This window comes from Lathyrus oleraceus, chromosome 6 (genome assembly GCF_024323335.1).
Source record: "Lathyrus oleraceus cultivar Zhongwan6 chromosome 6, CAAS_Psat_ZW6_1.0, whole genome shotgun sequence".
In the NCBI taxonomy this organism is placed as follows: Eukaryota; Viridiplantae; Streptophyta; class Magnoliopsida; order Fabales; family Fabaceae; genus Lathyrus; species Lathyrus oleraceus.
In genome coordinates, this window is record NC_066584.1 from 14,984,532 (window position 1) to 14,999,898 (window position 15,367).

At 27.8% G+C, this 15,367-nt stretch overlaps 1 protein-coding gene and 1 pseudogene across 1 annotated transcript; one reads left to right on the plus strand and one right to left on the minus strand.

Annotated features, from left to right (window-relative positions):
- Positions 1-534: 534 nt before the first annotated feature.
- Positions 535-1,823, minus strand: LOC127097278 (embryonic abundant protein VF30.1-like; annotated as a pseudogene).
- Positions 1,824-10,734: 8,911 nt separating this feature from the next.
- LOC127097274 (embryonic abundant protein VF30.1) lies at positions 10,735-12,064 on the plus strand. Its single transcript, XM_051035776.1, has 3 exons — positions 10,735-10,888; positions 11,034-11,139; positions 11,236-12,064. The coding sequence occupies exons 1-3, from the start codon at positions 10,850-10,852 to the stop codon at positions 11,895-11,897; spliced, it is 807 nt and encodes a 268-aa protein (XP_050891733.1). The 5' UTR covers positions 10,735-10,849; the 3' UTR covers positions 11,898-12,064.
- Positions 12,065-15,367: the final 3,303 nt, after the last annotated feature.

Genomic DNA, 15,367 nt, shown 5'->3' on the forward strand with positions numbered 1-15,367 from the left:
CTACACTCTTACTCTCTCTTAACCATCTCTTCTTTCTCTGCCTCTGTGCTCCCTTTGGCCACCCCTCTAACCTAACAACCACAATCCCCACCACCCTATTCCCTAGGTTTCAGGTTGGTATTTAACATGAAACTTCAAACCTTTATACACTCTATTGTATCCAGAAGTAGTTGATAGATGTTCTAACAAAGTCGATTAAGATAAATCAATTTCTCCGCTTGAGGGATGAATTGATATTGTTAGGTTTTGTTAAGCTAAATATGAATTAAATGATGATACTAGAATTAATTCATTTTCAGAAACTTGTTGACAAAGTTTGTTAGATACTAGTAATATTTTAGTATTTTCTTTAAGTCCCACTTGTATTTAAGCAAATGAGCGGTGTGAGTACTATTATTCTTTTTGCAGTCTGTGTGCAACCATTTTATAACTTTTAAAAGTAGTGGAAATTTATTATTACTCTTTCTCTTATTTGTTTTTTTCATCTTTATCACCTTGTACTCCAACAAACAGACTAATAAATAATCTAGAATATAAAACATACAATTATTTTTCATTATGCAATTGAAACATACATGAATGATTTTATCGAAACATACAAAGTTGCAACCATATTTCTAACTTTGTTTTATTTAGGATACATAAAATCATACTTGTCCTTACATACATTTATTATTTGAACATAAATCCAGTTTGAACATGAAGTTAGCATCTAGATAACACAAGGACGGTCAACATAATAATTAGGCACCCAAGCAGCAGCCTTATTGCCAATGAAATGGCAAACAGAAACAGTTCCAGGGCTAACTTTGAGAGCTTCGTAAAGCAACTCAGGGTTCATACCTCTTGTATCATGATGACAAACGGTTAAAGCCTTTGCTTTGCTTCCATCAGGTGCTGCCAACGAGACCACGTAAGCGGTTGTTTCACGCACTTGGTGGCAATTGAATACAACTTTTTCAAAATTCAATCTATGACACATCACTGCGTTGTCACCAACTTTTTTTACTTCCTCCACAACATATTGGTCTTCATTTTTGTCGAAGGTACTTGAAATAGCCTTAATCTTTGATGTTCTAAAATGTGAAATGACATGATCAATCATAGATTCTAAAGATGATACACAATGTTTGTGTTCTCCTTTAGCAGTTGGACTATTACAAAAGTCATCCATACTTTGTCTTTCTTTATTCTCCAGCCATATGGAATCAGTCACACCTTGTCTTGGTTCTGTGAATGGCCGCACCATCTTTGCAACAGACTGAGTGTTACCCAATACTATTTTCTTTCCAGGATAAAGATCATGTGGAAAAAAAGTGTCGAGTATTGGTTTAATTCTTCGACTCTAATGGGTAGGCTATTAGTTTTTCCATCTGCCACATAAAACAACATATTATAATTACTTCAAAAACCATGATAAATAGTCTTATTATGAGACAACATTTCGTTATATAATTCATGTTACTAACAAGGAAGCAAAAGATCTGAAAAAGCCTCAGGGAGAGGAGTGTTTGGCCACACATATTTCCAATAATCTTCTCCGGATGGTATGGCACCGGTACTCACAAAAGCCAACTGTAAAAATAATAATTCACATTTTATATATTAGTGTTGAATTCAAAATGATTAAAGAGTTTTTTCCTCATTCCTTCTTATAAACAAATATACATCATCATATATACAATAGAGTAGAAAATATATAACTTACACAAAAGAGAGCCAAAACCGTGATATGTGAAAACTCCATTTAGCTAGTTACAAACAAGTGGTAACTGTGAAGACTTTAGTGGAGTGTGTATGAAACAGTTACAACTTTCTCATTATTTATAGGTAAATACATACACTATAATTGCATGCAAAACTTGTCTTATTGATCATATTCATTCCTCCAAGTGGTAACAAACTTTATGCACGTGCCATCCATGCAAAACAATTGCATTATCTCCTCATTCTTTGCAAAGTTTTTGTGTGGTTTCGGTTTTTGTCTAAACTTACAAACTTTTTGTGCAAATGCCGTCCATGCAGGAAGATGCCATTAATTACTATCCAAACTTTGATTCTCCTTGAGCATAGCATGTGCATAATATTTACTCATTTACTGCATTATTTTACACAACTGTTTTAAACACTCCAATACTTTATTAAAGTGCCTCACGATATTCTTTTATTAAATACAGTATCGGGCAAATATATAATTTAAAGACAATATATATTTTCTGTTTATAAAATGAAAATTATATTTAATATGAATCGGTTGGGTTTATAGCTCAAGCCTTAGTTAATATTTTGCTTTGCTTTAAAAAGTTTATAACCATACTTAAAGCGTTTTTTTTATATATCAAATATTTAGGTAGAGTTTGCAACTTTAGTCTTTACTATACCCCTATTTTTAAAATTTCATATATACAATTTTTATTATAATAAAAAATAATAGAAAGTGGATCATCAAAGTTAGTGATCAACAAATCTCACGGTATCTCGACTATATATTCATCATCAGCGTGTTCAATATTTTCATCACTAATTTTGAAAAATTGGAATTTTGAGTGTTTGATTCGGATCAAATAAAAACCCTGATTCGAATCATTTTGGACAGTTGGAAACCAGAAAACCTCAAAATAATTTGACTTGAATCATATTTTACACATGATTCAAATCATCAAACTCTGGGATCATCTCTGTCTCAATTGATTCGAATCACACTTTACACATGATTCAAATCATGCAATTTTTCCATATTTTTTTTCCAATTAGTCCGTCCTGTTTGATTCAAATCAAATTTAACAGATGATCCAAACCAAAGGTGGGTGTCACTCAAAGTCTTTTAGACATCTACCTATAGATTACTAATTTATAGTGACATATTTTGAATGTTAAGAGAAGTCAATTTGTCTTGTAGTGTCTTATTATTTTTTGTAATAAAATTTCAATTTCAACCAAAGCATAACTCTTCAATTAATTTGGAGTCAAAACCAAAACAACAAAATTTAGAAGAACTTATTCTAGTTGCATGTCCCTAAAACATTAAGGAGGAACACCCTAATACAATTATTTTGTTGATTGTCTTATCGCTTTCATCTTTGATTTACATTCGATTATTGAGTCTCTTTCATGATTGCATGTCTCTCTGAATCAAGTTTTGAAATGATTCGTTTTTAGCATGCATAAACCATTGGTTAGATTTGAAATTCATAATGATATTTTTAATCAATTACATGAGTCAACTGATACCACCGACCACGCCATTAAACACAACCATAGAAACCAAGATCGTGACTATGGTTCAAACCGTCGTAATATACTTGATATAATATGGTATATACAACCGCCAAAATCTTCACTATTTTTCTAAAAATATTATGCAACCAATCATTTATTCATATATTATTGGAAAAGGCAAAAGTATTTACCAATTTGCACATAATATATCGCAATGATTAGAAAAAAAATCAATAATGTAATTGGGATGATAGAAGAAACAAGTATATATTTAATACCTAATTTAATGTCAAATTTTCTTCCCTAAAACTATAAATAAGTAGCAAATCCAAGCAAACAATTCTACAAACAACATAAAATTATATATACTTTTAGTAATACTATGACAAGATTGACCTTTGACTAATTATGGTATATGAGCATATGTAGATGACAGTGTCTGTCTACTTTGTATTTTTTCCACTACTAAATTGTAAATAACCTTTTTTAATGAAAAAATAATAATTTATATTTAACCATTTTAAAATTATAGTACAAAAAATCTTATAAAATAAAATGGCCATACAATGTTTTTAAGTTTAATTATAATTTTCAAATAGAAATACAAATGCTTCAAATTCTTTCTAAAATATAATTTTTAGTCTAAAATTTCTAATATTCATTTCACTATAATGTGTAACGTTCCATTCATAAATTTTTTATATAAAGAAACTACATTGATATATTTCACTAAAATTGTAAATAATTTATTTCATGAAAAAGATAATAATTCATATTTAACCGTTTTAAAACTATAGTACAAAAACTGTTATGACAATGCTTAAAATAAAATGGTCATAGAATAATTTTAAGTTTAATTATAATTTTCAAATAGACCTAAAAATACTTTCAATTATTTCTAAAATATAATTTTTAATTATATCTACAATTACATGTTACAAAACTAAATTTAAAATAAAAAATTAGACAATCATTTTTCAGCTACAATATAAATTTTTACGTAAAAATTTTCCCTAATGTATTAATAAATTATATTTAATTATCATTATAAATAACTCAATTGAATTAAATAATTTGCATATATATTAAAAATTATTATTTAATTATTTTTTGGATTAAAAGTCCATTAGGATTTGTTTGTTTTCTGTATTTAATGAGCTTTGGCGTGACCATAAGAATTATCTTTATAACTAAATTCAGAATTTAACTATATTGAAAATAAATAAAAATAAATAAAAAATTAATTGAATTAAATAATTTGCATATATGTTGAAAATAAATGACATAGTCATTTATTATATAACTACCAAAACATATTAGAATATCGAGAGGTTCATTTTAAATTTTAATGTATATCAAGATGATTATTTATATGATGTTTGAATCTTAGAATTTACATTATCTTCAATCCACAAAATGATGAAGAAACATTCTTAGAGGGTATTAAAAATTATTATATTTTATGCACTTATTTTACATTTTCAATTTAGTTTTAATGTTTTATCTTGTATTTATATGATTCTAACATATTTCTTATTCACTTTATATATATATATATATATATATATATATATATATATATATATATATATATATATATATATATATATATATATATATATATATATATATATAGATATATATATATATATATATTGGCGAAGCCAGATAAAAAAAATTGGGATGACCGCTAACGTAAAATAAAGATTATAAATAAAATGTTTAAAAAATATTTTAAATAAAACATTAAAGTTAAAATAAATACAAAGTTAATTACTAAAAATTTAAATTACATGACTTAAAACTACCTTAAAGTAATGCTTTACGCGTTCCGAGTGACTTGAAATCGTCAATAATTGACTATGAACTAATGCTTGCACTAATCTCCCTTTCAATATATACTGTCATGTTATCTCCAAGAAACCCATCATCCGTCTTGTTTATCAACTTAGTCTTAATAATTTTCATTGTTGAAAAAGACCTCTCAGTTGTGGCCGTAGAAACGGGAAGAATCATGATAAGACGAAGTAGTCTATCAATCAAGAAGTAAGTTTCAGTCTGTCCAGATGCAACCAAACATGAACATAGTTCTTGAATAGTTGATAAATTATTCAAGTTTGATGTTTGACGAGCAACAAATAGAAAATGTTGGAGTTGAAATTGCAAATTATTCTTCTCTTGATCACTAAAATTCATAGGATAATATTTTTCAACTACAGAACATATAGTATCAATGCTAAAAGCTTTATATTCATCCTTAGGAGATAAAGAACAAGAGAGAGTTAACAAATCCATTGCTTGCTCACTGAATCGGCTATTCAACTCTTGTAACTGTTTGTCAATGGTAGTGAAAAAGATTTCAACTTTAAAGTCATGCTGAATTGTGACTTGATTCTCTTCAAGACGGGAGCGTCCAAATCTTGTTGTTGAATGAACATCATTAAGATCAGGAATCTCAATAACATGTTTTTCACAAAAGGATACCACTTTAGTAAACAATATATCTCAACCATTTTCTCTCAAACCTTGAATAAGATGTTTTGTTGAACGAACCAAGTTCATAACATTAACTACATCTTGATTTTTTTTAAGGCTTGACAAAGCATATCTGTTATTCCCATGATTTCTTTCATCAAGTGCAAAATAAATATAAAATCAAATGCCTTCAAGTAATTATAACAACTATCTGCATCCCCACGTGTTGCATAACTTCCTATATCTTTTGCAAAAGAAATTAAAACTAAACAAGTTGCTTCATACATGTTTATCAAGTTAGAAATTGAATCGTAATGTGATCCCCAACGAGTATCTCCAGCTCGTTTCAATGTACCAACTTGATTTGCATCTTTACCAGTTACAATTTCATCAATCTCTAACAAATAAGAAATTTCTTCTAATTGGGCAGCTTGTAACTCATCATGACGCTTTGTAGAAGAACAAACAACATTCACAACAAAGATCAGCTTTTCAAAAAATTTACGAATAGGTTTGACTTCTCTTGATGATGTAACTAATGCAAGTTGCAATCGATGAGCAAAACAATGAACATAGTATGCGTAAGGATAATCCTTCATAAAGAGGGCTTGTAAACCATTCCATTCTCCTCTCATATTTCTAGCACCATCATACCCTTAACCACGAATGTTAGAAACATCAAGGTTATGTCGAGAAAGTATATCACATATTGCTTCCTTAAGAGTTAAAGATGTGGTGTCTTTAACATGTGTCACATAAAAAAATCTCTCTTGTATTAAACTAACTTTATCAACAAATCTTAATACAAGAGCCATTTGTTCCTTTTTTGACTCATCACGAGCTTCATCAACAACGATATAAAATTTGGAATCACCAATTTCCTCACGAATACTCTTTTTCACCCTACTAGAAAGAATTTGCAAGAGCTCTTTTTGAATTTGATGTGAAGTATACTTGCAATTTTGTGGAGAATTTTCCAACACAACTTTTGAAACTTCATCATTGTAGGATGCTAAAAGTTTCAATAACTCAAGAAAGTTACCTTGATTTCTTGATTTTCTACTTTCGTCATGACCCCTAAAAGCAAAAGCTTGTAGTGTTAACCAACGAACAGTGTCAATTGAAGTCTTGAGTCGTAACCGATTATTCATTCTTTGACTTGAACTTTGCACTTGAATAACATTTATAATATGACCATCTTGATTCAATAAGTCTTGACAAGCTTTCATTGCATTGTTGTGTGGTGAGCAAGGATCATTCTCTATGTGTTTAAAAAAGGAACAATGTTTTCCATTCCTAACTTTCTTCCAATTTCTAAAACCCATAGAAATAAAGACAAGTGATCCGGGGCGTCCACTTAGTTTTTTGCTAAAAAGGTAACATGGTAAACAATATATATATATATATATATATATATATATATATATATATATATATATATATATATATATATATATATATATATATATATATATATATATATATATATATATATATATATATATATATATATTTTTCTTTCAAATAAATAATATATTTTTTATGTGATTAATTCATATCATTGTTTCAATTATAATTCATAATAAATTATTGTAAAATAAATTTAATAATTATATTATGTCAAACTAAATCTTATCATATTTAAAATTTAATAAAATATAAATAAACTATTTGCACCCGTACAGATCTTCATCTAGTTTATTTATTATTTCAGATACAACGTAGATTCAGATATATAAAGTAATGTTCAGTAAAAACTAAATTGTAAATAAACCAAAAATCATATTAGAGAATTTGCTCTTAAAATAAAGTTTGATTTGATTACATAAGTTGTTTAATTTCTGACACAAAATTCATAAATTTAACTTGGACTATAAAATCATTGTTAGATTTAATTTTAATTAGAAAATATTCTAATGATGATTTTTCTGTTTAAAATTTCATGTAAATGGAGTTATTTCAATGTACATATTTTAATAAATATTTATTTATTATTTCAGGTACAATTTAGATTCAGTGAAGATACAAGACCATTCAGAATTATAGATATATGAAAGTGAAGATATAAGAATATTAAAATACAAATATAGGTGATTTTTTTTGTAAGATGAATTAAACTCTCTATATGTTGAAATATTTGAATTTAAAAGAAAATGGGACAATTGTTTAATTTTAGTTATTTAACTTTGTCATAGTTCTTAATGTATTTTAAAATATTTATAATAAGCAATTTGATTTTAATATTACCAATATTCCTCAATTAAATTTAAAAGTAAAATAATAATGACATGTGTTGTAATTTTAGGTAAAAACTTAACTGTAGCTAAAAGTTATTGTGACATTCAATTTGGTGTCACGCCACACCCCTTATAATTGACATCAAATGTGGGTGCCACTCAAAATCTAATAGACATCTACCTATAAATTACTAACTTTTAGTGACATATTTTGAATGTCACAAGAACTCAATTTTCTTGTAATGTTTTATTACTTCTTTGCAACAAAATTTCAATTCCAGGCAAAGCATAACTCTTTAATTAATTTGGAGTTAAAATCAAAGCAACAAAATTTAGAAAAATTTATTATAGTTGCATGTTCGTAATACATTAAGGGGGAACACTTTAATACAATTATTTTGTTGGTGGTCTTATCGCTTTCACCTTTGATTTAATTTTGATTATTGAGTCTCTTTTATGATTGTACGTCTCTCTGAATCAAGTTTTGAAATGATTCATTTTTAGCATGCGTAAACCATTGGTTAGGTTTGAACTTCATCATAATACTCTTAATAAATTACATGAATCACTTGATACCACCGACCATACCACTAAACATAAATAGAGAAACAAAGATTATTGCTATGATTCAAAAAGTTGTTGACAGATATAAATAAGAACTGGTTTTTCATCCTTCAAAGGGTGAAAAGCAAAGTTGTCACTACAAAAAAAAAAAGGAAAATTGTGGCGGCTTAAGAAGTTCTATTTTGGCGGTTTCAACCGCCACAAAGAGAAAACAATGGCGGTTTTACAATAATCGCCACACAAACCGTCGTAATATACTTGGTATAATATTGTAAATTATAATTGAAACAATGATATGAATTAATCATATATAAAAGTATATTTTTATTTTATAGACAAATACATGTTTACATATATATATATATATATATATATATATATATATATATATATATATATATATATGTATATATATATATATATATATAATATATATATATATATATTGTACAAATATATATATATATATATATATATATACATACATATAGATATATATACATATATATACACATATATACATATATATACACATATATATATATATATATATATATATATATATATATATATATATATATAGATATATATATACACACACATATATATATATATATATATATATATATATATATATATATATATATATATATATATATATATATATATATATATATATACACACACATATATATATATATATATATATATATATATATATATATATATATATATATATATATATATAGATAGTATATTAAAATTAAATTAAAAATGTAAAATAAGTGCATCAAAATTTATAATTTTTAATACCCTCTTAAGAATGTTTCTTCATCATTTTGTGGATTAAAAGACGTGTAAATTCTAAAATTGAAATATCGTATAAATAATCATCATGATAGACATTAAAATTTAAAATGAATCTCTCAATATTGTAATATGTTTTGGTAGTTATAGAATAAATTGAGTATTGTGTTTGTGTGTATTTGACTATGTCATTTATTTTCAACATATGCAAATTATTTAATTCAATTGATTTATTTATTTATTTTCAATATAGTTAAATTCTGAATTTAGTTATAAATATAATTCTTATGGCCACGCCAAAGCTCATTAAATACAGAAAACAAAGAAATCCTAATGGATCTTTAATCTAAAACAGAATTAAAAAAATTATTTTTTACATATATGGAAATTATTTAATTCAATTATGTTTTTTTATAATGATAATTAAATATAATTTATTAATATATTGTATAAAATTTGTATGTAAAGGAATTTATATTGTAGCAGAAAATTGATTGTCTAAATTTTTATTTTAAATTTAATTTTGTAACATGTAATTGTAGATATAATAAAAATTATACTTTAGAAAGAATTTAAAGCATTTTCATGTCTATTTGAAAATTATAATTAAATTTTAAATTATTTTATGACCATTTTATTTTAAGCAGTTTTAAAACAATAAAATATAAATTATTATTTTTTATTAAAAAAGGTTGTTTACAATTTAGGAGTGAAAAAATGCAAAGTAGATAGACATTGCCATCTACATATACTCATATACCATATAAATTTTTTTATGACCAAAGGAATAGATTCCGAAGAGAGAAACAGTTTTTCATAATGGATTTTGGAAATTAGCAATGGAAATATCGGAGACGCTAATGATGAATATATAATCGAGATACCACGAGATTTGTTGATTACTAATTTTGGTGGTCCAATTTCTACTATTTTTTTATTATAATAAGAATGTTATATATGACATTTTAAAAATAGACATCTAGTAAATAAATAAATAAAACGCTTTAAGTATTGTTATAAACTTTTTAATGCAAAGCAAAATATTAACTAAGGCTCAACATATTGAGCTATATTTCATTTTATAAAAAAGAAAATAATATTGTCTTTAAATTATACTGTATTTAATAAAAGAATATCTTGAGGCACTTTAATAAAGTATTGGAGTGTTTAAAACAGTTGTGTAAAATAATGCAGTAAATGAGTAAATATTATGCACATGCTATGCTCAAGGAGAATCAAAGTTTGGATAGTAATTAATGGCATCTTCCTGCATGGACGGCATTTGCACAAAAAGTTTGTAAGTTTAGACAAAAACCGAAACCACACACAAACTTTGCAAAGAATGAGGAGATAATGCAATTGTTTTGCATGGATGACACGTGCATAAAGTTTGTTACCACTTGGAGGAATGAATATGATCAATAAGACAAGTTTTGCATGCAATTATATTGTATGTATTTACCTATAAATAATGAGAAAGTTGTAACACTTTCATACACACTCACTAAAGTCTTGACAGTTACCACTTGTTTGTATTAACTAGCTAAATGGAGTTTTCACATATCACGGTTTTGGCTCTCTTTTGTGTAAGTTATCTATTTTCTACTCTATTTTATATTTGGTTTTGGGTTGAAATTGTCATGGACTAGTTTATAAGAAGGAATGAGGAAAAAACTGGTTTTGGGTTGAATTCAACACTAATATATAAAATGTGAATTATTTTTTTTACAGTTGGCTTTTGTGAGAACCGGTGCCATACCATCCGGAGAAGATTATTGGAAATATGTGTGGCCAAACACTCCTCTCCCTGAGGCTTTTTCAGATCTTTTGCTTCCTTGTTAGTAACATGAATTATATAACTAAATGTTGTCTCATAATAAGACTATTTATCATGGTTTTTGAAGTAATTATAATATGTTGTTTCATGTGGCAGATGGAAAAACTAATAGCCTACCCATTAGAGTCGAAGAATTAAACCAATACTCGACACTTTTTTTTCCACATGATCTTTATCCTGGAAAGAAAATAGTATTGGGTAACACTCAGTCTGTTGCAAATATGGTGCGGCAATTCACAGAACCAAGACAAGGTGTGACTGATTCCATATGGCTGGAGAATAAAGAAAGACAAAGTCTGGATGACTTTTGTAATAGTCCAACTGCTATAGGAGAACACAAACATTGTGTATCATCTTTAGAATCTATGATTGATCATGTCATTTCACATTTTAGAACATCAAAGATTAAGGCTATTTCAAGTACCTTCGACAAAAATGAAAACCAATATGTTGTGGAGGAAGTAAAAAAAGTTGGTGAAAATGCAGTGATGTGTCATCGATTGAATTTTAAAAAAGTTGTATTCAATTGCCACCAAGTGCGTGAAACAACCGCTTACGTGGTCTCGTTGGCAGCACCTGATGGAAGCAAAGCAAAGGCTTTAACCGTTTGTCATCATGATACAAGAGGTATGAATCCTGAGTTGCTTTACGAAGCTCTCAAAGTCAGTCCTGGAACTGTTTCTGTTTGCCATTTCATTGGCAATAAGGCTGCTGCTTGGGTGCCTAATTATTCTGTTGACCGTCCTTGTGTCATCTAGATGCTAACTTCATGTTCAAACTGGATTTGTGTTCAAATAATAAATGTATGTAAGGACAAGTATCATATTTTATGTATCCTAAATAAAACAAGTTAGAACTATGGTTGCAACTTTGTATGTTTCAATAAAATCATTCATGTATGTCTCAATTGCATCATGAAAAATAATTGTATGTTTTATATTCTACATTATATTATTTATAGTCTTTTTACATTTGTTTTCCACCTCTTTTTCCAACAATCTTGAAAAAGACTAATTTGGTATTGATTATCACATCGTTCATGTATGTTTCAATAGTGATTTGAACTCCACGGATTCAAATTATGTGATATTTAAAGATAAAAAAATATGGGAGTTTTTAACCCAAGATATTGAAGGAAGGATTTAGAGAACCGCAAGAAAGTGCAAACTGACATGTGGAACACCATATAATATAACTCGTCAAAAATGCCTATAATACCTTTTGTGAGAATTGGACCGACAATAACCTTATTACCAAGTGTGTAGCTGTAGAAGAGAAACTCAATAAGAAAATAAGTGATTTAGGCCTCTTGATTGTTCATGCTAAACCCCATTCTGATAAGAATTCTTGTAAAAAAAATACTCATAATGCTTCTTATATACATCCTAAGTTTAGGAAAACACTCAATGCTCAACACTATGACATTGGAGGTCCTAACCCGGTTGCTTTCAAGAAATCATTTTGATGCTTTTGGTGTAAAGAAAAATGGCATAAGAAAACTGATTGTCATACTTTTAAAGCTTGCTTAGACAACAAGAACAAATCTGGAGGTAATCATTTAGCTTTTGTCTATTTTAAGTCTAACTTAATTGATGTTCCCACTAATTCTTGGTGGTTTGATAGACATAATTGAATTTAGTCGATATAATAAATCGAATTAATTAAATGAGATTCATAGACATAATTGAAAAGGAATCGTAATTGAATTGGAAATTATAATAACCTCAAAGTTTTGATGGAATCTAAAATCAAAAGATCAACCTTTGGTTGTTTAGCTCTCCATAGAATTCGTATCAGCCTATTCTAATTTCGTGTAAATTGAACATCTAACAGTAGTACTGTGTGTTTGCTTAAATAATACCAACAAAAAAAATCAGACTCTAAGAGCACCGGGCCAGATAAACATAAATTTTATCCAAAAACTAATTATTTTATTAAGTTTGTTACAAAAACTAATAATTTGACTCATCTGCACTCCAAATTGGATTTTGACTTCAACATCAAGCTTATAGCTTTTTCTCTTATCAATGTAAAAGATAGTGCATCAAAATGCACTGATCAAATTCTCCCACACTTGAACTTTTGCTCTCCGAGAAAAACTCTAACTTCAAAATTCAAAATAAAAAATAAGAAAAAAAACATAGCATGCAATTTCAATAACTTTCAGAATCACATAGGGATAAGCAAAATTCTCATTATAAGCTTCATGGAATATGGTGTTAATGAGTAACTTCATGTAACAATCAAACCAAATAAAAGGACAATTTACCAAAGAATACATCATAAGTAGCAAGATCCTCACAAGATAAAATTCTCTCAACTCTCAAGTGTTTAGGTTATCTATTTACACTCAAAGCATATCATGAAAGCTAGCACTAACATTAGCTTGACCAGACTCTAAAATTCACATTTGAAATACATGCAAACAAAGACCAAAATGACTTTATTCGGATTGTAACATTGCAATGTAAGGATGAGAAAAATCATAAGGGGTACTAAGCTAATATTTAAAAGGATTAAAGAGAATAGAAAGGGACTCTGGGAGTCGAACTAAACAGTATTTGATTCACTTTTCCTCAAATTCTTTATAACCATTTTCTCTTCTCTTTTCTTTTTATTTTTTATTTCTTTTCATTTATTTTCATAAGGAATACGATAGGAACATGACTTTTCTTCCGTTTTTTTCTTCATTTTTTTTCTTTCTTTTTTTTGCAAAGTTTTAAAATATATCACAAATATAATAATTCAACACACAAACTCCAAACAAGAATCATTCATCCCCTCAAATAGGGTATAACATTTTTTTCACTTTTAGGCTTGTATTGAGTTATAAACAAAAAATGAAATAAATAGGCTCAAAGGAGCTTCAAACCAAGGATGATAATTCCAAGGTTGACTTATTTGACTAAGTGGCTAAAAATAAAACGAAAATAAGATGCCTTTATCATACCAGTGTGCACATGCAAACAAAAAGTTTCAACAAGAATCGGGTCAAGTTCTAGAGTAACTAATAAACATGAGTGAAATCACACAAGAAAGAAAAATAAATGAAAATTTATATTTCATCTATTATAAGGCTCAAATTCTCACCAAGGGTAATGATCTACCACAAGTTATGCATACTTTAGAATCAATTCCACTTTATAATACTAGGAATGCAAAGAAAGTCATCCACATCACAACACAAATATTTAGTCAAGAGAACAAAGAAATTACTTACACAACACTTGCAATCCCAAAAATCAACGAAAAATCATGCATTTTTTAATTAATTCTTTTTTTAAGAGAAAATAAGAAACTAATACAAATAAAGTAAATGGAGCTTTAAAAAGCTAGAAATTAAGCACTCAAAGGTACATAGTTGATGATGAGAATCACAACAAAAAAGAAAGCCAACCAAACAACATTAGCATGAGGAGAAAGCAAGTGTACTATTTTTCTCACTGTAGTAATAAAAGGGAAATTCCCCGTTTGTCGATCTCAAGGACTGCTTGACGATACAGAGTTGATAGATTGTTTCAATTAGACAAAAGCCTTTGGTTTTTGTGTTGTGGGTAATTATACTACCAATTGCAAATAAATAAAACAAGTAAAAAGGTTGAACGAGATACAAATGAGAGAAGATTGCTAGGGTTCGGTGAATGAAACTTCCTATAACAGATATAATTTATGAAGGCTTAGACAATATTCCTGTCAAATTAATTCCGGTCCTCAAGGGTATCTATTCCTAAGTCCTTAGTGAAAAGACCTTTGATTATGTAACCTAATTACTATGTCCATAGATAATTAAATTCATACTCAAGCATTCAAATATCAAGAATTACCGGTTAGATAGAAAATCCCTAGTCCTAGGTTATTTTTACTATCCAAAGTTCTTATCCAGATCAATGAACAATCGCTGTCCAGCTTAAACTATTCATAATAATCATCATTCGTTGGTCCGACGAATAAAGCATAAAGAACGGTAATAAGAACAAATCAATGGAGAAGAAGAAATAATCAATGCATTCATAAACATCAAATCTGTCACATTCAGAATCAGGGTCACCCCCCTAGCAATGGGGGGTTTAGCTACTCATAATCGAAATAAAAACAAAGATTAATATTGTTGTCATTACAGAATTTCGTGAGGAATCAATCTTCAATAGTCGGAAAACTCTTGAACATATGAATCCTTTGCTATTCGTCGAGTCTCCAGCTCTCAAAACGCGTCTTTTTTCTCTCCAAA

Bases quoted from the DNA above. Each gene is read 5' to 3' on its own strand.
- LOC127097274 (XM_051035776.1), top strand. From the start codon at position 10,850: ATGGAGTTTTCACATATCACGGTTTTGGCTCTCTTTTGT. The intron at 10,889-11,033 runs GTAAGTTATCTA...TTTTTTTTACAG, and splicing joins CGGTTTTGGCTCTCTTTTGT to TTGGCTTTTGTGAGAACCGG. The intron at 11,140-11,235 runs GTTAGTAACATG...TTCATGTGGCAG, and splicing joins TTCAGATCTTTTGCTTCCTT to ATGGAAAAACTAATAGCCTA.